Below are 25,630 nucleotides of genomic sequence, written 5' to 3' on the forward strand. Positions count from 1 at the left end.
CCTCCATTATATTTTCTGGAGCAGGTACCTGCTGCACTTTGCGGTGAGTGACCGAGTGTGGAGTCAGGTGGGTGTTGCTGCCAACGTCACTGTGGTGGTCAGGACCTTGACCCACGATGCCCTGACCCACGCTGCGCCAGTCCTCCTGACTCCTGTTACTCCAGCCGACTTGACCAGGGGCTGGACGCCCACGGTGAGTCAACCGAGAGAGCTTCTGGTTTTAGGTTACAGTTTTTGTGTGTGTTTTTTTTATTTATTTATTTATTCTTTTGTTTTAGTCCCGAATCTGACGAAATTTGGACAAAAAGACAGTCGTTGAAAATCTGCGACGTTAAAAAAAAAAAAAACTGATTCGTTTTACTAGATAAGAGGCAGTATTTCTCCGTAATTTCAATTATAAATTTCCAAGAAAAATACACTACTGAGACACCCTTTTTTAATGCGTGTGTGACTTTATGAAAACATATCTGACTTTTGGAACTTTTATATCATCATTTGTAATAACGTTGTAACTTAACGAATCGGAGGCAATGTATTTGCCATGATACACTGCGAAGTCAGACACAGTCAAAGTAAAAAGCTGAAATGTCGATAGTCAAAATAGGAGTTATGCTTAATTTGAGAGTCAGTTTGTTAGTCTACTAATTTGAGTCATTGTACCAAATGCATTTGACTCGTAATCATAACTTACTTACGATTTCATCTTGTAATTTTTCTACTTCATACCATGATCATTGGTATAATATTTTTCTCTCTCGTCCTACGCAAGACTGGTGGAGGTGGTCTTGGAAAACTGCTGGAGGCAGTTCACGACATCATTTCGGAAGGTCCCTCCCCCCACAAGGTAGAAGTGGTCAGCGTCTACGGGAACACCGCTCTTCCGGGGATCACTTCGACGGTCGCCGTCACTTCTCCCAAAATTGAATCGTCATCCAGTCACCCGCAAGAAGGGGAACAGCCAGTTGGTGCTAATTCATCCAGTGAGCATCCAGCGCCAACTACGTGCGTCTGGGTGAGCGTGAAGGATGACAAGGATGCCTTTGTAGACCCTGTCAGGCTACAGGGCTTGTTGTCTCTCCGCAAGGATAAGGTGAGATGATTTTAAATATTTCACGATGTTATTTCAGGTTTAAAGAATTTAATTTGAAGGCCCCAAAAATATCTCCAAGATGGTAATAGTTACTCTCGTGTTGTATTGTAATGGCTGTCGTGTTCTGGTTAACATAGATTCTGTTAACTTTCACTAGTCACGGAAGATTATCATTAAGTAAAATCATGAAAACTCTGTCATTTGAGCATGTTTTTTAAGAAAAACTACTTTGCGAAGAAGGTTTTTTTTTTTTCTCTTTTTTATTCACAGACGGTTTCATAAGTCAAGACTATAAATGATCTCGGTAAAATGACAATCCTCCCGCTTTTTTAAAAGCGAATTTGTTCTCAATGACTAAGACAGAATCGAAGTCAAAATACTTAAGAATAGCGCAGACGAACGTGATTTTCAAGTTGTGTAGATCTTGTAGGAAAGCAGGAAGAGTAAAAAATGAAGTACGGTGGTGTTTTTATCGACCACCTGTTGGTCATAATCCTATTTCTGGAAAAGATACAGCAATAACATATATGAACTCACTGAGTCTTAAATGATGGTATCATCGACCGGATGATTGCTGATTAATTTTGAAATGGACGAGACTATCAAGCCTTAGGCCATCATCAAGAGCAGTTTTATTTGAGGGAAAACAATAATGGAAAACTACCAATAAATCCAACTTTTTATTCCAATTTTTAGGATTTCGTTTCACGTTGAGAGTAATGACTCCAGATGTATGTTTTTTGCTTAATATTCAGGATAGTCATCAAGTCCATCTTCCTATTTTTAAGAGTAATATCGTGGAATGAATACCAACTAATAGCATTAAGCTGATAAAATCCCAGTGAGATCAACAAACGTTATGGTACATTAGAGAGTTGTGCAATCCATAGAAAAAGATTGGTAGAATAAAAACTTTTATAATTAAATTTTTACAGCCAGTATTTATAAACTACTACAGTACGTGTGCCGTCACAGACAGTCAGTCGATATTATTCCCGTATTAACTCTTATTGATAATACACTAAGTATATTAGTTGCTAGAGTTTGATTCCTAGGGAGTCTGATCCGCATCAGGAACAGTCAAACAAGCGCTCTAGTCAAAATTTTTATTTCACTGGTGCGTTTGGCCTTCAACATATTAAGCCATTTTCAATCTGAATAGAGGCAAACCATCAAATTATAAAATTAATATTAGTAAAGTGCAAATCGATGAAACCTGCTAACCAGAAAAAGAAAATTGCTTAAAATTATATAATCCAGTGAACTACAATGTCATTAAAAGTACGTCAATTAAAAATTCACAGTATATCATAGTTTACATCACAAGTAGACTCTCTCTGGGTGCTTACTAAATTTAGCTATGTTTCTCTTTAAATTTCTTTGATTGACTTTGATAAGGGGCTTAATTATCCTCATTATACATCACTGCATATTTTTGACAATTAGGCAGTGGCTTCAAATAGCTATTTCCAAAATACGATACGTATGCGAAGCTTTGGTAAGATTTTATCGACGAAAAATGTTAGACACGGCCCTGTCATGCATAAATTATAAGCCCTGTACATTAAAGTATTTATTGCTTTTAATTTGAACATGTTTGAGCAAAGATTAGAAAAAACCCAAACTTAATCCTTAAAGTTTTTTTTTTTTCTTCTTTTTTTAAGAGAATGAACTATCGGACTAGAAGGAATTTTGCGAGTTCTGATCGAGTCAGTCATGCCTCTATTTATAGCTTCATTTCGACATAATGACTTCTATCGGTTAGAGATACATTTATGTAAAAACAAATGTAACATACACATATATTAGATGTTGGCATTATGGTATGATATATACCTCTAAGAAGTCATAAACCTATGCAATGACTTGCTACACATTTCAGGGACCGCGAATCATTGTTTTTTCTCAAATATCTTTCAAACTAATTATTTGATCGAAATGGTACTTTAGCACAGTGTACAGCACACCTCCCCCTAAATTTTATAATAGTGCATTGTTAAATAGTGTTAGTTAAGGCGTTTAAACTTGAATTTTAAAGACAAAGTCGTATGAGTCAGCAGGAGTCATTTACAGATTCGAACGCCCGCAATCCTCATCCATTCCCTCCTTCCCTCCCTCCCTCCCTTCCTTTTTCTCTCTGTCCCTCTCTCCCTCCCTCTCACTTTCCCTCCCCTCCCTCCCTCCCTTTCTCTCACTTTCCATCCCTCCCTCCCTCCCTCCCTGTCCCTCACTTTTGTGTCGCCGGGTTTCTGTTTTCCCTGATGGTTTTCAATAGCAGGAGATAAATGGAGAGTTCATAATGAAAATGATAGCGAGGTTTGATGTAATGACCATAATAATGGTTATTTTTTCCCAATGTATTGGTTTATAATATCCTTGGCGTGTCAGGTAATAACGTGTTTGTCTATCGGCTGGAGCAATCGCTCTTAAAGTATTCACTTTGAAATTGATGAAGACGGATTTTTCTTTGCTGTCATGGCCGCCATATAACTTTGTCCACGTTGTTGCAGAAATGCATTTGCAATAACTCCTAACCATATAGGAAATGGAGAAAACTGACAATAGAATAAGTTTCAATCACAATGGGTAAGTGAATCTTTAGCACGCAAAAAAGCACACGCATATTGCTCAATCAATCAATCAATGTATCTATATCATATTAACTATTACTGTCTGTATTTAACCCTTGCAGTGTATTATTATTATATATTATATATAGTATATATACATATGTATATAATGTATATATAATATATATATATATACTATATATATATATTATATGCACTATGTTATAATATATATAGATATATATATATATATATATATATATATATATATATATATATATATTCACCAAGGTCTACTCCTCCCCCCCCAAAAAAAAAAATCCTCATGTAGGTGGAGCTGTCTACCTCCTTATTACGTCAGCAGGTCGTAAAGGAATAGGAAAAACTAAGAAAATGGATATTGTTTGGGGGAAACTACTGTCAAAATCATATCACCGTGTGCGTGTTTCTCTATTCACATCGCACTATAATTTTTTCTATTAATATCTAACGTCGGTAATAAGGATGTTATTCTTGTACCGTATTGAGCTTAGTTTATGAGTTGAACTTCATGCATGTTTAATTATATTACTTATAATTAATGTAAAGTGACGCAATATATTCATATACATACCTATTTTTTAGACAGGTTCCAAAAAGGATTTTACTTTTATTTCTTACAATTGGGACAGTCGTTTTTGAAGACAGCTTAAGTGTTTACCTATTCCCTATTTTCAGGCATTACAGGGTTTTTGTTATAAAGAAAAATCCACTTTTTTCTCATTTGTAATCAGTTAAGAAATAATTTTCTTATGTCTTTCACAGGTTTGTATCTTTATTTTGCAGAATTTGCAAACACTCATAATTGAGGAGTCGCTCGTATTTTGTTCTTTGACGGCAACAGACCAAAAATACTTTGATATATGTTTGTCAAAGGAACTATATATAATCACTAATGTAATCTGAATACTCTTGTTCCTTGTGAATTTGATTGATTTCGAAAAGTATATAAAAATGAAAATGAATATGTTGTTTCACCTAAACACTTTCCCAAGTGATATTTTGTTTAATCTGAAATATATATATGTATATACTATATATATAATATATATAGTATATATCTATATATATAATTATATAATATATATATATATATACATATATATATAATTTCAGATTAAACAAAATATCACTTGGGAAAGTGTTTAGGTGAAACAACATATTCATTTTCATTTTTATATACTTTTCGAAATCAATCAAATTCACAAGGAACAAGAGTACTCAGATTATATTAGTGATTATATATAGTTCCTTTGACAAACATATATCAAAGTATTTTTGGTCTGGTCGCTCCGTGCTTTGATTATAGTTTACTGTATTGCTGAGAGAAATTACAATATTTCCCTTATGAGGAAACTTGAAGGAATTACTCAGCCTCATCTGTGGTGGACCAAATTGGCACATCTATCTTTTTCTTGCTTGGCTTCCATTCCACTGCTACACAGATGATGGTAGATTGGATACTGGCCTAAGAAAAAAGCTTAACTGCTTCATCGAGCTTTTGAAGTTAACAATCAATTAGGGATGTCCCTCAGTTGAGTATCAGTGGCCCCTGTGGACTTGTTCCAAATAATTAGGGTTTATGTTCTGGATGATGATGATGATGATGTAGAATGTTTGAAACAATCCCTTGTGGAAACTTGCAGTCAGGTCTTTAGCATATTTAAAAGTTTCTTACATTTAAAGGATGCTTGCGTAATTATATTGCCTATCAAAATTAAGAAGTTTTACACAATGTGAATGCAGAGCCAGACTGCCATATTGGGATTAAATTGAGAGCATTTCATTTTCAAATGAAGCTCTGAATCCGAAATTAACTTAGATTATTTCCCGCTGTCTTCCTCCTCCTCAGGTTGCCCGCGTATGTTGATCAGCATTTTTTATTGTAACAATTTTTATACCATGATAGTCCTAGTATATCTGTAGTAACTCGGAATGTCATATTTATTGTTAAAACTTTTTTTTCATATAATTCATGTCTGCCTTGCAAATAAGTCCTTTTACAATACCTCCATTCATATCTTTCTTCCATCTTGCTATCCACCCTTTCCTAACAATTATTTAAAAGTGCAACTGGGGTTTTTCACCTATTACACCTGTCTAACCTACCTACTCTCAATTACCTTTCCAGCACTGAATGACATCATAGGTCCCAGCGCTTGGTCTTTGGCCTAAGCTGTATATGCCAAGTGCTTTACTTGAAATTTAAAGTCTAATGAATGCATACTAATAAGATGGAATTTACCAAATGAAAACCTGATAACATAAGCAGTGTTGTCTGACATATTGTTAAATAAAAGACAGATCAGCTGACATGGGCTATAGTTATGTTTGACGATGTATATAGAGGACCAGTTAGGATAATCTAGCGATAATTGTTACCTGAATTTATGGATAAATACAATACCCTTTGCATCATAAGAAAATAACGCTTGGTAATCATGAAATATATTTGGGGGGTTTTTGTTGGAGAAGTGGTTTAGATTTTGTTAAAGAGAAATTATATCTTGAGCATCTTTGTTTGAAACTAATGATTGATATGAAAGTTAAATGATGCTAAATAGTTGAATAAAAAGAATAGGTACAATTAAGTATGAGTCAACTAACGTGACTTTCTTTTTCTAACAAAAGCTGGAGAAAGCCACTGGCCTCTCAGTGTCCCTGAAGGACCCGCCCCCTGTCTTTGATAAAAAGGGATCCTCGATCCGGCAGGTCCCTAAGAAGGACACGGTGAGTATAGGGCATCCTTCTCACTTCGAAGGACCAGAGGACTCTGCTCTTTCCACTCTCAAGTTGTCCTACGAAGACGGTGCCTCTGTGACCTCTCTCGCTTCCACAGCCCTTCCTCTTCAGGTATTTTAGTTTTTCTTTGTTTATCTAATTAATTCTTTTCGATTTTTCTATGTAATTAGGCGAGAATTGAATATGATTATTTCTCTTATTTTATTCTCCATCCTCTGAAGTACGTTCAGTTTTCTCTCACGTTAATTTGATCGCATCTGTGTTTTAACTTGCGTGGGTGACTAGTAAGAATCCATGGTACTGTGTTCGTCTTGTTAACGCGTTCCCAACTTGAATCGTCAAAATGTTAAGGGTTTAACTGCCACGAGTCTTCAGTTCACTTACGACTCTGTCAATATGCAGAACATATTTCTTGGTTACACTAAAATGCCTTTCGATTATTTAGGGCAGACGTATTGCGTAGACAGATACTGAAAGGAACAATTTTTTTGGTATAAAACAAAATAAAAAACAAAAAAGAAAATAAAAAAAAGAAGATAACTGTCGCACTTCAAGCTTGAATGTTCGTGATCAAGACAAGAAAAAATTTAAGAGCCAGATACAAGGTATGAAGATTATGGTGAAGCAATTTGAGAACGGTCATTTTGCTTGTCAAATGTAAATTTGATTTGTATGTGAAGGCATTTCTTCATATGTTTATTGGGAGTTTTAGCGACTTCGATATGAAGGACGTCATAATATAGGGTCTGTAGTAAGAAAAAAAAATAGAATAATTCCTTCGAGAAAATTTTCATTGACCATTTGTGAGACATCTCTTAAAAAGAATCATGTGAGGTAATACTTCAATCTAGGAAGAATACAGTTAGATAGTAAAGATCTTTCCTAAACGTGACCCATAAGGGTTTTTGGGCGTCACTATCGAGGACTAATATTTCTTGGGGGTCATGATCTTGATGATATTTACAATCTTTGTGTGTGTGTATGTGTGGTTTTACGGTGATCTCCAGCGGGCATGTATTAAACACGCCGCAAAGGTAAACATAAAACGGGTTAAAACCCTTGGGGGTTACTATAGTAGATTCACATCAACCGTGCATTTGATGTCTAGGCCAGTCCCTTGCAACGCTCCTGATTGGCTGCTGATAAGCCAATCACAGGGCTGGAAACTCTGTCTCTCTCGAGAGTTCACATGGGTAGGATCTATGTTACAGCTCTCCTGAGGGATAAGTCTTTCAAAAGTATCCCGCAGGAGAGTGGAACATAGATCATGCCTATGTGAACACACTCGAAAGACTGAGAGTTTCCAGCCCTGCGAGTGGCTTATCAACAGCCAATCAGGAGCGTCGTAAGGGACTGGCCTAGACATCAAATGCACGGTTGATGTGAATCTACTATAGCTAGGAAAGATCCGACAGTAATGCAGAAACCTTTTTGCAGCATCTTTTTACTTTGTCTCAAAGTGTGCAGCAGAGACTCCCAGAAGCCCTTTTCTCTCCAGGTTGTCGACACGAACATGACCTCGTTGGTGACTCCTCTCCTCATCCGACGCCATGAATGTGTGTCCCAGGAACGCCCAAGGGGCCACGGCCACGCTTCTTACGACTCTGACACCTGCGCGCCTTCCAGCTGCCTCAACGGAGGCAGGTGCGTCAGATTCCCTTCGGGAAGCAGGTCAGTTCCTCGTGATTACCTCATAAAACCTTTACGTTGTATCAGAGAGAGAGAGAGAGAGAGAGAGAGAGAGAGAATTGTGTGTGACTGATGTATTCCAGAGGTATCGTGACACAGTGAGTAACTATTAATCATTAAATATATCGAGAATGGCCAGGTACTTCTTTCTGTGTATATAAAAAAATATATGTATATATATATATATGTATATGTTATGTATATGTATATATATATGTATACGTTATATATATGTATGTATACATATATATATATATATATATATATGTGTGTGTGTGTATATATAGTATATGTATATGTATGTATATGTATATATAGATATATTTATATATATATGTATATGTATATGTATGTAATTATAATATATATATATATAAAAATTATAATTATATATATATATATATATATATATTATATATATATATATATATATATATATATTATTGTTGACTGTTTAGCGTACTTTTTGCATGTAAACTTCGGCAAAAATTTTTTAAGGTAGAAAACAAAATTCTCAATAGGTGTAAACATCAGTATGAGTTGTTGCAACTGCTGTGAAGAGGACGAGCATTTCATGTTAAGATGAATAAGAAATTTGTGTTGATGAAGATGTTCATTACATAACCATTGCCGGTTACTTGACTTTTTACATATAGTACTTTTGCCAAAACATAAGTCTCTATTATATCCGCGTAGAGGGCTAGTGCCGTCATTGCACCCCACGTGCGGTGCACTGTAGGCATTACTTAGGGTTCTTTGCAGCGTCCCTTCGGCCCCTAGTTGAAACCCTTTTTATTCATTTTACTATACCTCCTTTCATGGTCTTTTTTTCCATCTTACTTTCCACCCTCTCCTAACAATTGCTTCGTAGTGCAACAGCGAAGTTTTCCCCTTGTTACACCTTTATAACATTTTACTCTCAACTTTCCTTTCAGCGCTGAATGACCTCATAGGGCTCAGCGCTTCTCCTTCAGCGTAAATTGTATATTCTATTTCAGAAATCTCTCTGTAAATGACACATGTTAATGACTGAAGTGGTCATGGTTACGAATTGCTTTTATTAAGACAATGAGCAGCAATGTTGTGTGTCTACGTAATAAATGAGTCGTAAAACGTGTTGTGGATGTTGTAATTAGAAAGGCAAACATATATTGTGGGCAAAATAATAGAGAGATCTGATGGGATAGAAATTACATGGAGTTCTACAAGGCCAAAAAAACAAAACTCAAAATATTTTAAGAGAAAATAGATTAACTTTTTTTTTAATTTTGTTGGTATTTTGTTGCAATAAAAAAGGCAAGACAATTTCTAACCATTAGTTAATCATATATTTTGAGCTAGATTCCACGCATGCATTATTTTATGTTATCAAAAGTCGAGGTGGTTCAGTAATTATTGTGAGAAAAAATGAGAAATTACTTATGTATTTTATCCCCAAGCCGTAAGATACGTAACGTGATAGCGAAAAGCAATATGAATAAATGTCACATTTTTCCTTGAACTGGTGGCAGGTGCGTGTGTCCGGGAGGCTCGTGGGGTCCCCAGTGCAAGATCCTCTCCAGGACCTTCCGTGGATCTGGCTGGGTGTGGTTGAGGCCTCTCTCCCCGTGCCTTCCCACAACATTGTCCCTTCGTGTCCTGACGCGGAGGCCTCACGGGCTGCTCCTTTATTCGGGTCCCCTCGCCCCACACTCGGAGCCCTTTGGCTCCTCTTACTGGAGTCTCCCCTCGCCCATGTTGGCTCTGCAGGTGGTAGAGAGTAAGCCTCAGCTCATCGTCGAAGGGATTGGCAGTTCCTTCGTCCTCACAGTCAATGCGTCGGTCACTGACGGCGAGTGGCACACTGTACACCTTCACTTGCATCAACAGGTAAGTTGAATGTATATCGTTTGAGGCGTAAATTTTGGCCATTGCAAGATTAAAGAGCCTGGGCTTATGAGTGTTTCCTCACAAGTACCAAAGTTGAGGCCTCTTCAGTACTTGTGCAGGACGAGGTATGCTTGTTCAAAGGAATGAGCGTTACAGGTATACCGTTGCTAATGATTCCGAAGAAATGACATTAATTTGATACAATCATTCATATTATTTTAATATTTTTAATCTCAGCATTGAATTATGTACCTAGTTGGTAGAAGACTGTTATGGGTCGCAGCTAGGCAGAGAGAGAGATGAGAGAGGAGAGATGAGAGAGCGAGTATATACTGAGAGGAACGAGATGAGACGAGAGAGAGAGAGAGGAACGTGAGAGAGAGAGGAGGAGAAGAGAGGGAGAAAATTAGACGTGAGTGTCGCACAATACAACTTATGAATAAATTATCCATGCCTAGATTTTTTCTTAGGGTGATAAAAAATGGAAACTGGTATTGTGGCAAATTTTAATAGACTTTCAATAATTCTAATCTGATAGCTTTTCAATAATTTTCGGATTCCACATTACTGTGCATTTGCATTAAAATAGGCAATGAAACTTCAGAGATGAAGAAGTCTTTTTGAGTCTTCTTGCCCTTTATTTTGATGATTTGCATAATTGAAAACTGCAAAAAATCAGCTATGTTGCAATGGGATACTGTGTTTACCTTGGAATGAAAATATCCCCTGCAATTTCTTGTTTTCAGGGAGTGGCTCTGATGGTGGACTTCTGTGGCCTGGGATGGGACGAGAAGACCAACGACGATTCTCATTGCGTCGCCAGAAAGGCCTGGGGCCTTCCGGAGGGTCTGAGAGCGTGGGAGGTGCTGGGTCCTCTGCAAATAGGGGGCCTAGCTCAAGGACCACAACGGTCAAGGGATTATGGATGGAGTCAAGCTCCTACACCTCATTCGCTTGATGGGTGTCTTTCCAATTTAGAAATAAATGATCAGGTGAGGTCTTTTAAATCAGTATAAAGAAAGATTTAGTGCATAAACAGAAGTATTCCAAATGGAATTGCAATAGTATTTTGTTATAGGTTATTCATTTCGTTCGTGCAAAGAGGCAATCGAAAACTTTTTTTTTTTTTTTTTATAAAGCAAGACCAGCCTATTAACCTCGTTGACACTGCTAACACCGCTAATAATGTTGAAGAAAATTATCATCAGCGAGTAGTTTTTCTGGTTTTTTCGCAAAAACCTTTAAATGAACTAACGATTAAGTAAATAGTGCATGTATGTGTGTGTGCGCGCGAGCGCGTTCTGGTTTTTGCGCACGTGTGTGTGCCGACAGAAGTGCTGTAACGCGAGGGGCCAATTAGATATAGATATATAAAACTGTATGCAGAAGTAGGTTAGGTACAGACAGACAGATATGCATACAGATAGGTACAGTAACATGTCCCAGCAGTTATGAAAGTGGAATGATAGTCTTACAGCTTTATTGCAGCTAATGGACTTGGGGGAGACACCATGCAGCAAAGACAGCACAACTGGCTGCCAACCGCAAGAAACAGCATGTCTAGGTGGCCCGGGAACGTGTGGCATCAGAGGCGCCTGTTCGTGTGGGCTGAATCACCCTGAGTGCCATTGTGACCCTGGTTGGACAGGAGTCCGTTGCGACACCCCAACGGCCCCGGCTACTTTGGGCCCAAAGTCGTACATGAAACTGGCGTTGTCCTTCACCCCTTCGTCAAGAGTGGTGAGCGTCCAGCTGAGGGTCCGGACGCTTGGCGAGTCGACAGGGATGCTAGTTCGTCTTGCCGCTCAGCACACGCAACATTCTTTCACTGTTCACGTATGTTCTAGAATGGTCAGGTCTGTGTCACCTGTTGTATAAGGAAAAGCAACAAAATCATGGCAAAAAACGAGCTCTCGCATCTCCATTTTATTAGCGATTATAGTCTCCCCTTTAGTCATTCTAGTATCTGTCAGCCATAATACATCTCGGCAGAAACTATAAAATCACGAAAATTCCATCAAAACTTCAATATATTTTTTATATCCTTTTTATACTCTTATCTTATCTAAATCAGTCTTTCCCGTTGTCAATATAGTATCTGGTGAATTTCTAATACTCGACCAAAGATTTTCCAATGCTTATTTACCTTATGGGCCCTTTTATTTCTGTCATTCCATGATTAGCTTCGAACTGGGGTGGCCTGTGCGTCAGTGTCGGGCGCAGGGTGGGCAGCCAGGGTTGTATGCGTCGAGGGCAGACCCGTAGGAGATGGTCAGTGGCACACCGTGAGAGCCGAGAGACACGGCCACAGTCTCGTGATCAGCGTCGACGGAGCGGACGAAGGGCGGGTCAACAGATCGATCCCTTCCCTTGTGGCCCCCGGGAGGCTCAGCAACCTCCAGGAAGAAGTCAAGGGCCCGCCAATGCCTTTGGAGATAGACAAGCATGACGGAGTGACGGTCGGCGGGCTACCCGAGTTCCTGGGCGTCAGACTCGTGACTGTTGCTGAGGACTTGCAAGGCAGTGAGTCAATGAGTGTCGGGTTGGTTACAATTGGGAATGATAAGGTCGTGCTGAATAACGGTTTTCCTTAACGTATTAGTGATTTGGTAGTTAAATGGTAGAGAATTTAAACGATGGAGTTTTAGTTTTAACTTTTTCACATAACGTTTTCACTTCGGACGTTCCTCATTTCGAACGTTCCTCTATCTTATTTTACATTTTTAATGAATATTTCGCAGTTATTTAGATTTCCTTGTTTTGACGTAGAAGTTGGTACATTGCCCCTTCATTTTCTTAGTATCATACATACCTAGTGAAAAATCGAGTACGGTTTCAAAATGTTACAGAATTCCTCCTGGATTTTTGCTTGGGCTACTAAAAAAATAGAGTAGAATTTAGGCCAAAGGCCAATCGCTGAGACCTGTAAGGTCATTCAGCGTTGAAACACAAATTGACAGTAAAAACGTTAGAAAGGTGAAACGGGAGGGAAACCTCGCAGTTGCACTGTGAATGAATTGTTAGAAGAGAGTGGAAAGTAAAATGGAAGAAAGATTATATGAATGGAGGTATAGCAAAAGGAATGAAAGGGGATGCAGGTAGGGGCCGAAGGAACGCTGCAAAGAACCTTAAGTAATTCCTAAAACGCACCGGACGGGTGCGCTGGCGACACTTCCCAGTACACAAATACGTGAATTTGGACAATTTTGTAAGATAAGTGTGTATTTTTCTTATACACTATCTTCACATTTTTCTATTTGTTTTTCATGATTCATCAGTGTCGGTGGATTCAGTTAGTGTACACGTTTAAAATCCTTATTTTGAAATAGTCCTTATTCAGTGTACACGCATTATTTTTTTCTTTTAACTTTATAAATGACAGTGGATTCCACTAATGTACATTAATGCAAAATGCTCATTTTGTGCTATCCCCAGCATGTATAGATGACTTGAGAGTGTCAGATCGCCAGCTGCCGCTTCCCCCCGCAGTCAACGGCAGCACCTGGGGCCAAGTGACCACCTTAGACGGATTCATGAAGGGCTGCAACCCTCCCACCTCCTGTGTGAACGCGACCTGCGATCCCCCGCTGTCCTGCCACGCCTCCTGGACGCAGCCTTCTTGCAGGTTAGTGGGTGGTTCTCGTTTCCCGTGAAAGATTAGCATCGACTGTCTGTGATTTTAAGGAATAGCGAATATTCCTCTCTATCTTTTGAGTCTAACGCCTCAGTATTAGCAATTCTATTGGCCTTGACTATTAGGTGGGTTCGTTGTGCTACTTACGATCATTCTGTATACGTAGGTGTATGGATGGCTAGTGTTGAAAGTCTGTGCGAGATTCATGCATGATTCAACTGATGAATGTTTGTATGTGACAGTGATCAGTCAAGTTGTGTTTCTGGGAGCCATTCCTGTTAAGGAAATCATTATTATTATATTATATAATATATATATATATATATATATATATATATATATATCTATATCATATATCTATATCTATGATCTATATCTATATCTATATATATCTATATCTATATCTATATCTTATTCTATATCTTATATTATCTATATCTATCTATATCTATATCTATATATATATATATATATATATATATATATATATATATATATATTATATATATATATATATATGTGTGTTGTGTGTGTGTGTGTGTGCGTGTGTACTTGATAGATGGATAGATGTATGCATTATATAGAGATATGTATATATAGATATGGAGATAGACAAAAATTGTCACAATATGTAGAAATTATGACTGGTGTAAGCAAGAGCGATTATGAAACGGGTAAGCGAAATGGAATATTTTGTAAAAGTATCTTTGAAGGTATTATTTCCGTCAAACGTTAACACGAGAGAAGGTCTCGAACAGTAAATCAAAGTTTTGAAACGTAAATTCAAAATGCATGTACACTTAAATCGTAATAACAGCAGTCCTTGTCTGCTTCAATATCCGATAAATTTTAACCAATTTTTTGTCCAGCTGCGGTTCAGGACGTCATCTGGCTGGATCTACGTGTGAAGACGTCAACGAATGCCTGTTTGAGCCGTGCCTTCACGGAGGAAACTGCTACGACCTGAAATCGGGCTACCTTTGCCTCTGTGGACCGAACCACATCGGCGATAACTGTGAGTGGGCCAAAGTCTCCAGTGCAGGTCACCCGCTAACCGCGCCGGCGGTTATAGCGGCGGTTACGCTGTCACTCCTCTTTTTAGGTGAGTTATAAAATCACCCCCAACCCCACCATCACACCCCTTAGCCATAACATCCTATCTATGATGGTCCCCCTTATGAAATAAATAGTCTTCAATTCCGGCTCATAAGTCATAACATCCCATCTATGATGATTCCTCTTAAACAAATGTCTTCAATTCCGACTTATAAGCCATAACATCCCATCTATGATGATCCCCCTTATTATTAACCGGAATTGAAGAAATTGATTTCATCTTTTCTTTTGTTAGTTATTTGTCGATTTGCCCTCATTGCTATCCCTCTCCTCCACAAAATCCGCCAACGATCACATTCAAGACCCACCCATATTTTCTTCGAACTTAATTTTTTTACACATGTTCGCTGTTTCTCTTGTTGGGTTATCAAGTGCTTTGAAGCCAGAACTCGAAATTATTCAGAGGTCGTGTTGGTCCTTTTCCTTAAATGATGTTCGTGCGTTTCTGTTGTATTTAATATTTTTTGTGAGCCAGTCCCTACCTGGCAATTATGTGAAACTAGTCTTGAGAACTGATCCTAACCAATCATTTGCCTTGTAACTTAACACTATTGTTGTGGTTTAAGCGTTGGAAATTATTTTATCTGCGTTTTTAGCAGTCATTTATAAATTTCTCGTCTTCGAGTTTCTATCTCTTCAGATTCAAGTGTTACTACACTACATACATATTACGCTGTTGATGTATAATTTTGAAAGTTCTTGTGTATAATGCTTCTTTCACAATGTTTATTTTGATATCATGACTACATTCCCTTATGCACCTATTGGAAAAGGAGAAAAATATTAAGGGTATTGTTATATTTGCATATCGCACTAAGGGAAGCGAGGTTAGTACATATCGCAAATGAACGATGAACGTGACTCGGAAAGGAAAAACTACTACCATTGTGTATCTCCTGTCTCTTTCTCTCTATTTTCTATCACACCTTCTCTCATTGGGGCCGAGGCACTTTGGTATAGGAAACATGGACTAGTTTTTACTGTTTTATTTAGACATCTTGAGTAGCAACATAGATTATTCTTTTATCGCTTCCAGTTCTCATCGGAGTGTTCATCTCCTTACGACACCACCGACTACGAACAGCTAAGACTTTGGGTCACCAGGAGACGGAGCAAAGCGTGGACAAGGACTCCACCATCATAGCAGTCAGAATAGGATGCAAAGGATCGGTGATGACTCTCGATGCAGAGAAGAGGGAAACTTTCCTCGGGCTGAGGAGCAGATGGAAGGAAACCGCCAGAAACAAGGCGACGACCACCAAGAGAAAAGGACCGGGGGACGAATCGCACACCACCTTCCTCGAGTTGCTCAAACTCAACCGGGCCAAACCTGCCAAGGAGTCAAAAAAGGGTCAGTTGTTATTACTTTAAAATCTCCTTCGTTGTTCTTTTATTACATAGTTCTGAATAACTGACTTATAAAATTTTAATAAGGAGGGAGGATTAGGGTGTTGGTCATAAAATTTTAATGAGGAGGGAGAATTAAGGTGTTGCTCAAATGTGGGTTTTGCATATCAATAGAATAAAGGATAAAGTCTGTTTGATACAGAAACCGGAGAATGAAGGAAATAGGTGTTGTACAGTAACGGAATAAAATATTGATACTTAAAACTTAACAGAGGTCATGAATTTTCCTTCTGTAACACTCGAGGGTTGTTTGGTTATTAATTGTCAATTATTTTCAAGCTACGGAGATGACTATTTGTCTAAATTACTTTCAAAGGGGGTAATGCTGTGATCAGCAGTGGAGTCAGCACTGCTGTCATCACTTCTGCTGGAGTCTCTGGCAGTCAAGATATTGCATTGGTGGGAACCATTGACCATCAGCATCACCACTTAGCAGGGGAAGACTTAAGAAATTATGCGTATGAGGGCGATGGATCATCGTCGGGATCTCTTACCTCTACTATATCTGGTAAATATAATATTTAATATCATTAGGACAGGTGGTACATATGAATATATATGCATAATACTAAGACATACTCACATGCAGATAAACACATACAGGTCCCTTTTTTTGTGATAGGGGCATCTACCTTCATCCTTGCTAATCTCTGTCCCTGACTATTATCATGCAAAATTACTCTACCTTAGAATAAAAATGCATGTCTGTGCTAGACTACTAGCGTGCAAAATTACTCTACCTTAGAATTTAATGCATGTCTGTGCTAGAAAACGTCAGATAAAAAAATATTTTAAACATGTGTTATTTAGAAATTCACACTTGTTTCTATGGAAATGCAAACACCTCAGTAAAGGAGTTATTATTACCAAGGTTCAGTGACTGTTTCTAAGGTAGTTAACTGGTGGTATGGGACAAGAAACAGCCACTGAACCTTTGTAATAAGGTAGTTAAACTGCTAGTGTGGAGGAATTGTGTCCATTCACCTGCTGTCACCCAGATGTTAGTCTCCTTTCACAGCAGCGGCCAATATTCATGAGCTACGAGCAGGACATTTTTAGCCTTTTTAAGAGATTACACTTGGCCTCAGAATGACCCTGTTGTGTTTCTTCCTTGTTGGCTCCATGACAAGACATTTCTTATCTCGTGGCAGACATCCAGAGCACCTTTGCTTTGGCCAACTCTCTATTAGTCACATGAAGAGAGATTATCTAGCTAGAATCCTGTCATGCCACACCACAACGAATGGTATGTTGTTAGCAAGAATCATTTACCCTTGCATACTACCATAACCAGAAAGGTGACATTTCTTCATGGAGATTCAACTTGCAGCTATTAGAGAACAACCACCCACCTAAGGAGTGAGGTCCCTATACTAACATGACAAGAGTGCATTTCCACTGGAACACCTATGGTTTAAAACAATTTGTAATAGATATTTGTAAATTCTCCTAGGTATACCAACCACACCCTTTAGTTTACAACTCCAACTCAGCCAACCAACTTTAGTTGTTAGTGGTGAAGTAAAAGTGCTTTGCCACTAACAAAGTGGGTTGGTTGAGTTGGGGTTGTAACTAAAGGGTGTGGTTGGTATACCTAGGAGAATTACAAATTGCTATTGCAAATTGTTTTAAAACATAGGTGTTCCAGTGGTAAAGCACACTGTCACATTATGTATAGGCACCTCACTCCTTAGGTGGGTGGTTGTTCTCTAATAGCTGCAAGTTGAATCTCCATGAAGAAATGTCACCTCTCTGGTTATGGTAGTATGCAGGGGTAAATGATTCTTGCTAACAACATACCATTCGTTCTGGCCTGACCAGGAATCTAGTTAGATATCTTTTCATGTGAGTGATAAAGTAGGATGGCCACAGCAGAGTTGCTCTGGATGTCGTCGGCCAAGAGATCAGAAACGACATAGCCAAGGGGCCAATAAGGAAACCCATCAGTGACAGTATTCTGGGGCCTAGTGTAATCTCTTTAAAAAGGTGTAAAAAATGTCCATGTTTTCTCTCATGAGTGTAGGCGGCTGCAATGATAAAAGACTTTTCTTTCAGAATGGAATTAAAAGCTAGGTGGTCTCAGCACATAGTAAGGATAATTAAAAAGATTGTTCCTACATTTTTCTTTCTCTGTTGGATTATGTAGGATTAAGGATACTCCTTACCTATCTGAGCTGTGTGGGATGTTGAAAGGGAATAATGATGAACCTGTCCAAAACAACTGATGCATTCACTCAGTTCCACTGCCGCTGCACCACCACTGTAATGTTTAAGGGAATAGAGGAGAGAACCACATAGACAGTCCTCGAAATTTAACTTAACTGCATCTGTCCCCAGTACATTGTGTACGCTGCATGTACGGCTGCCCTGCAGAGGGAGGAAGAAAAGACAACTGATCTACTGACTACTATTTACACCGATCGAACGCCATCTGAGTATCCAGGAGAGGTTACTTTCCTGTCCCGAAAGCAGATTGGGCCATGCAACTTGGAACACCACAAATCCCAAGAGGATGGTGTCCTGGTACTTGTGGGTAACTAACTCCTTGAAAAGGATGAAGTTAAGAGTTCTTCCAGATACCTTCTTGCAATGACTTGGTCAAGTTATTCTGAAATGCCAAGTTATCTTTAAAGCTCCTGAATTTGTTCAGAATGACCCCCCAAAATTTTCAGTGTAAAGAGGGTGAACGAGTTGGTTTGTGATCCATGGTACAGAAGCTCATGGATCACAAATTTCACTCACCCTCCCACATTGTGAATTTGGGAGGGGGGGGGGGGGGGGGGGGGGGGGGGTCATTTTGAAAAATTCAGGAGCTTCAAAGATAACAGGGCATTTCAGAATAACTTTTTGGTAGTCACTGCAAGCAGGTGTCTGGAAGAACTCTTACCTCTTCAAGTTAAGTTACCCACAAGTCCCAGGACACCTTCCTCTTGAGTCCAAACTGCATAGTCCCCTAGTCTGCTTTCTCGACAGGAAAGTAATCTGTCCCGGATACTCGGATGGCGAAATATTGCCATAAATAGTAGTCAGTAGATCAGTAGTCTTTTCTTCCTCCCTCTACAGGGCAGTCGCTCATGCAGGGTACATGCTGTACTGGGCATAGATGCATTTAAATTGTGGTTCTCACCTCTCTTCCCTTAAACATTACAGTGGTGGTGCAGCAGCAGTGGAGTTGTGAATGCATCAATCGATTTGGACAGGATTAGCAGCAACATTCCCTTTCAACATTCCACGCAGCTTAGAAAGACAGGACCTAAGGAGTTTTTAAAAATACATATCCTGCAGAAATAAAGTGTAAAAACAAAAATTCATATATTATCATTTGGAGATTAATCCTAGAAAATAGATTTACTAGATTGTTAGAAATTACTAGATTCTAAATAAAGAGTAATAAGAATAGAGTAACAAACTTTCTAAAATTCATAGAAATAGGCATCATAAAGTTAATAAATAATAAACTAATATGTAACTATCAAATTATGAAGGAATTTTATTTCACGAATCCTTCAAAAGTTTTTTCATAATTACTTTCATAAGTTTTTTTTTTTATTTTTCAATATAAATCATCAGTTACTCTGATTGTTCTCTGGGTAATTTACTATAAATACATAAAACTCTTTCAATTTTCTTTTGCTAATTTGTAAAATAACCTTTTTTTTTTCTCTTTAACTGAGCAAATTGTTACGAAAACATGTATATATTCATTTGTTAATTGTGAGGTTAGCGATGTCAAGAAATAAGACTACATCATTCACTTTCTCCAGGTTTAAGAGCCGAATTAGAACGCGAAGAACCAGATACTATTGTAGCTGCCGATTTCGTTGAAGTAATGGACCTCTTGAAGAACCTTCCGGAGGCTCCTAAAACATCCATCCTTCTCGCCAGACTCAAAGAAAAGCGAACTTCGGTGAAGGAGGCGAGGGACGCCGAAGTCATATCCACGGTGTCTCTGGGGTCATTAAGGAGGGGAGAACCGAGTTGTACAGAGTACTGTAAACACTCTTCTAAGTTGTCTCCTCCAACCGTGTCTTCAGGGTCTTTTCCTCGCCCGCTGGAGACAAGGAACGTAGAGATGATTTCTCCCTCCACTGGTGCCCAGTTAGCTTGTATGCAAGATGAACTCACTACGACCTGCTGACAGTAATAACCTTATTGTAAATCTAACTAGTTTCATCTTTGAAAGTGTTATAATGTTATGGTTATTAGTTTAATATATATGTTCACCCTTGAAAGTTATGTAAATTTAAAGTGTTATAATACTGGTTATTGGTTTAATAAATGAGATACTACAGTTATTTTTACGTTAAGGAAAGAAGTAAATTTTGTACAAAATATCAGCTTTTCAACGGAAAATATATGAATAGATTTTGATTGAACTATCTCATATTTGTACTGCTACATTTTCACAAAAATGAAAAATAGTATTTAGAGATGTTTTATACATTTATATTATAAATTTATATTGTACGTGTTTTAAATGTATATTAAACGTGTTTGATAAACTTTCGTTTCATTTAAATACCATAAGTTAACTTAATGTTTTTAAACAGTCTTATTTTCAATTAACTGAAACAGGCATGTTATTTCCAGAAACAAAACCTCTGTTTTTAGATTGAAGACGATTCCCAACTTCAATCCTTTCCAGAAGTAGAACCTCTATTTTAAATAAAAATGTACAAATCTACAGAAACGGAGATAGATTTTGGATTGATTTCTATTTCGTCCGGTAGTCTCAAAGAGAGAATGACAACTAACAAACCTAGAACGTCTGCTTTACTCTATAGTAACAACGACCAAATATTTAACACAGGAATAGTTATAAAGTTTGGATTCTATTTAAAAGTAAATATTCCAGGAATTAAGAGTTCATTTATCTGTTATTACAAATATATGCCTGCTGATTTTATATAACTTGTTTGTACATTCGTTAATTTAAATTATCAAATAATATATATACGAGTTGTCATCAATCAGATTTTTACAAAAAAAAAAAAAAAAAAAAACAGTGTTTGCCCTAGGTATCCAGCTGTAGTACATCCCATTTCGTATTCCTTGATGGAGGTGCAATTTTCGAGACCGAAAAGACCAGTTAATAATACCAGGGGTAAGAGAGGGGGGGATTGGGGGTCCTAACCGCCATCCCTATTACCGGCTGAAGATAAGCCTTCCCTTTTCTGTAGAGTAGACCTCTCAAGTGCTGTAACCCTGAAAAAGTATTTATCGTAAATACTTAAAGCTGATGTAGTACAATCTTTCTGCAGATAAATAAAAGTCTGTTACTATGGATACATCAATGTAAAACAAAGTCATTTTGGTTCAAAGAATAAATATCAACAGGGAAGAAAAAGATTGAACCCTTATCTTAGAAACCTAACGTTTTTCCTAGGTATTTGTTTGTTTAGTCGATGAAACTTTCGCAATTATAAAAATAATTCAAAGATTTAAATTTTCATCTGCAAGATCAGTCTATGAAACTTGCGCAATGGAATGATTATTTAAATTTTCATCTGCAAGATCAGTCGATTGAACTTTCGCAATTCTAAAGTAAACAAGAAAATAATGTTGTCCACTCAATGATGTAAACTTTTACTTACACCTATTTCTACTCTTTTTCATAACTTGGCGACGGTTTAATTAAGTACTGTGAACTATTTAATATACAGAAACTCCAGCGGAAAGAAATATCCAAGTATATATTAATAAAAAATTAAATGTTAATACAGTTATATACCAGTTATAATTAACTCTACGGAATTAATTATATAAATTTAATTATAATGTAAAATGGTTAAAGTATAGACAAAATATATGAATATATAAATGCAATTCGTTATAATTACGAATGTTAAAATATGGACACTGATGTAAATATTTTCATGATTAATAAAGTAAATATAGAACACCAGTGCTAATTAAACTGAGAAAAATACTTATAACAAAATACGTTAACACTAAGTAAAAAATTTAGCAAATACAATTATGATAATCTCTGGAGAAATGAAGCATGAATTATCATAAAAATTAAGATTAAAAACAGGCATAAGAATGTAAATGCTGACAAAAATATAATAATATAAATTCACAGAGATTTTATATTTTGTCTTTCTAGCATAAAGAATATATAAAATTACAAAAAAAGAGACTATATATATATAAGATATAATAATAGATCATATATTAGAATATATATATATATATATTTATAATAATATATATACCAGTTGCCATGCAGAATATTTAAAACAAAAAAAAAAAAAAAATAGGTCCAACTTTCGAGGCCGAAAAGACCAGGTAATAATACCAGGGGAAAGAGAGGGACGGATTAGGGGTCCTAACCGCCTCCCCTACTACCGGCTGAAGATAAGACTTCCCTTTTCAGTAGGGTAGACCCTCTCAGTCCTAATGGAAGAGAACCCGACCTCAGTTCTGTAACCCTGAAAAGGTATTTACCGTTAATACTTAAAGCTGATGTAATACAATCCTACTATTATTAAAAAAAATAAGAGATGCATCAACTTCACTTTGGTTCAAGTAATGAACATTGACATGAAAAGAAAAAGATTTAACACCTTTTTCCTAGAAACCTAAGCTTTTCTATGTGCTTGTATTTTTATCCGTAAGATCAGTGAATGAAACATTAGCAATCAGTGAATGAAATATTTGCAATCAACAAAATAATTCAAGATTATAAAAAGAAATATTCCAGTCAACGTTGTCAACTATTACTTACACCTACAGGAGAGAGTACAATACTCTTTTTCATAATTTGGCGACGGCCAAATTACGTACTGTGAACTATTTGATATACAGAAACACCAGTTGAAAGAAATATACAGTATATTAACAAATATGAATATAAAAAATGTTAATACAACTATATATCGCTACGGAATTCAAGAATTATATACAATTATATAATTATCTTTGTGATATAAAATGGTTCAACACAGATGTACAAATATGAATGTATATGGAGTTCAATGTAATTAGGAATGGTACAATATTGGCACCGATGCAGATTTTCATGAATAATGAAGTAAATATAAGTATTAACACTTGTGCTAGATAAACTGAGAAAAATACTTCTAACAAAATACGATAACAGCGCGTAAAGAAATGTAGAAAATGTAATTATGATCATTACTAGAGAAATGATGAAGTAAGAATGATTATAAAAATTAGAATAAAAACAAACATATGAATGTAAATGCTAACAAATTTAGACCTAAGATTCTATATTTTGTCTTTTCGTATAAAAATATATTAAATTACAAAATACTAAATGGAAAACAATGATAAAAAAAGGTAGATACTGACAAAAAAAAAAAAACAGAACTACAGTTACAGCAACAGAACCTCTGTTTTTAGATTGACGACGATTTCCAGCTACGCTGCGTTCCAGACGTAGAACCTCTATTTTAGATTTAAAAAAAAAATATCCGAATCTACTGATATGCTTTATAAGGAAGAATAATTAGATAATTAGTATTGTCAAGCGAATGGGGGTCTCTAAAACAGAATGACAGCTGACATACCTAGAGCTTAATGTCTACTTTACTCTAACAATGGACCAAATATTTAACACATCCCATTAATTATAAAGTTTGGATTCTATTTCAAAGTAAATATTTCAGGAATTAAGAGCTAATTTATGTGGAATTCAACATCAAAAATGCCAGTTAATACTATATACCTTGTACTTCGTACATTCGTTAATTTAAATAATATATACCAGTTTTCATCATTCAGACATTTGTAAAAAAAAAAAAAAAATATCGTGTTTACCCGAGGCATCCAGCTGTATATATATGCCATTTCGTATTCCTTGATGAAGGTGCAATTTTGGAGGCCGAAAAGACCAGGTAATAATACCAGGGGTAAGAGAGGGGGGATTGGGGGTCCTAACCGCCTCCCCTACTACCGGCTAAAGATAAGCCTTCCCTTTTCTGTAGGGTAGTCCTAATGGAAGAGAACCCGACCTCAGTGCTGTAACCCTGAAAAAGTAATTACCGTTAAGACTTAAAGCTGATGTAATACAATCCTACTGTAGATAACCGTAAAGTCTATTATTAGAAAATTTATGAGATGCATCAACGTCACTTTGGTTCAAAGAATGAATATTGGCGGGCAAAAAGAGATTGAACCATTTTCCTAGAAACCTAACGTTTTCCATAGGTGTATGTATTTCTATCTGCAAGATCAGTGAATGAAACATTCGCGACTATAAAAATAATTCAAGATTATAACAAAAAAAAGTTTCCAGTCAACGTTGTCAACTATTACTTACACCTACAGTAGAGAGTACTATACTCGTTTTCATAACTTGGCGACGGCTAAATCAAGTACTGTGAACTACTATGAGATTCAGGGCCTCTGTAACACGGTTTTTTCGCAATAACTTTTTATCTATCCATTTCATAAATATAACGCTTATTCGGAATACATATTATATCAACACATAAATTTTGAGTGTATTCTGCACTACGTAGGTTGAATAAATTTGGTACTTATAATGTAAAAGTGACCTTTTTTGAAGACGGGCCAACTTACTCAGAGAAAAGGTTTCGAACGCACTCGTTACGTAACTTATGACAGCATTTCTTCCCTCTTTCTCGATGGATGATTGGCTATACGTAACGAAGGCTAAACCTCTGGCAACAATGACATACAAATTTAAATACAAGCAAAGCAGTACACCTTTATGAACTCTGGAACCTCTCCACTGATAATTGTCATAATGAACAAACCAACAAAATATGTTAATGAATACAAAAACACTTCGATTATTAGTCTAACTCCCAAAATAAGTTTCCAAAGAAATTACAGTCTACTTTATAGCTCACAATCAGATTGACAAGATGTAGGGAATAGTTGGTAATTATCAAAAACATAGTAGACAAGCTTGATTTGATAACTGCTATATCCAATGTCAAGCAATTTTTATTTATTGGCTATCTACCTATTTACTGAAAAAAAAAAAAAAATAGCCGGTACCGTATATTGGCTTTAAACCTTCACCAATAATTATCGTCAGAATGATGACTTCATGAGGCTCCACCCACTTTCGCCTCGTTATAATTCAGGATAACACTGAAGGCTACCATGGGCATTGTTGGATTAGAAAATTTAACTTCTGGCTATAAAAACTAATTTCTCGAGTAGTTGTAAGAAGTGCTAAATGATCCTCAAGGAGCCCAGCAGTTGGCCTAAACGTTTAATTCATGTATATCACTGCTATACTGTTGCGGCACTACTGCTACAGTAGTATTACTACGCTAGCACTGATACCCCACCCACATCTATGTATCGTTCCGCCATTCATAAAGTCTTTGGGTTTCAGAGCCGATGGCATTTCTGTCTGGTGGATGGGCGGGCAACATTTAGTCAAAAGGTGTTTGTTTACCTTGCTTACGTAATGAATGTTTTTCGACTCTTGGCTCGTAATCATTGGCCATGGCGTCGGCTAGATCTTTT

General features: G+C 37.0%; 1 protein-coding gene and 1 long non-coding RNA gene across 2 annotated transcripts in view; one reads left to right on the plus strand and one right to left on the minus strand.

Moving 5' to 3' along the window:
- Positions 1-20,658, plus strand: part of LOC135221917 (putative neural-cadherin 2) — a 267,766-nt gene extending 247,108 nt beyond the window's left edge. The window contains 13 exon segments of the mRNA XM_064259941.1: positions 25-193; positions 770-1,090; positions 6,331-6,552; positions 7,940-8,112; positions 9,642-9,999; positions 10,746-10,991; positions 11,488-11,835; positions 12,183-12,522; positions 13,435-13,624; positions 14,503-14,735; positions 15,786-16,100; positions 16,473-16,664; positions 19,921-20,658. Coding sequence (XP_064116011.1) covers positions 25-193; positions 770-1,090; positions 6,331-6,552; positions 7,940-8,112; positions 9,642-9,999; positions 10,746-10,991; positions 11,488-11,835; positions 12,183-12,522; positions 13,435-13,624; positions 14,503-14,735; positions 15,786-16,100; positions 16,473-16,664; positions 19,921-20,294 — 3,481 coding nt within the window. The 3' untranslated portion in view covers positions 20,295-20,658.
- Positions 20,659-20,883: 225 nt separating this feature from the next.
- On the minus strand, positions 20,884-24,145 carry LOC135221918 (uncharacterized). The gene is made up of 3 exons (XR_010316122.1): positions 23,942-24,145; positions 22,458-22,590; positions 20,884-21,361 (listed from the first exon to the last, which is right to left on the minus strand). It is a non-coding gene; the product is annotated as an uncharacterized LOC135221918 (long non-coding RNA).
- Between the last annotated feature and the right edge of the window lie 1,485 nt (positions 24,146-25,630).

Source organism: Macrobrachium nipponense, chromosome 3, assembly GCF_015104395.2.
Source record: "Macrobrachium nipponense isolate FS-2020 chromosome 3, ASM1510439v2, whole genome shotgun sequence".
Taxonomy (NCBI): Eukaryota; Metazoa; Arthropoda; class Malacostraca; order Decapoda; family Palaemonidae; genus Macrobrachium; species Macrobrachium nipponense.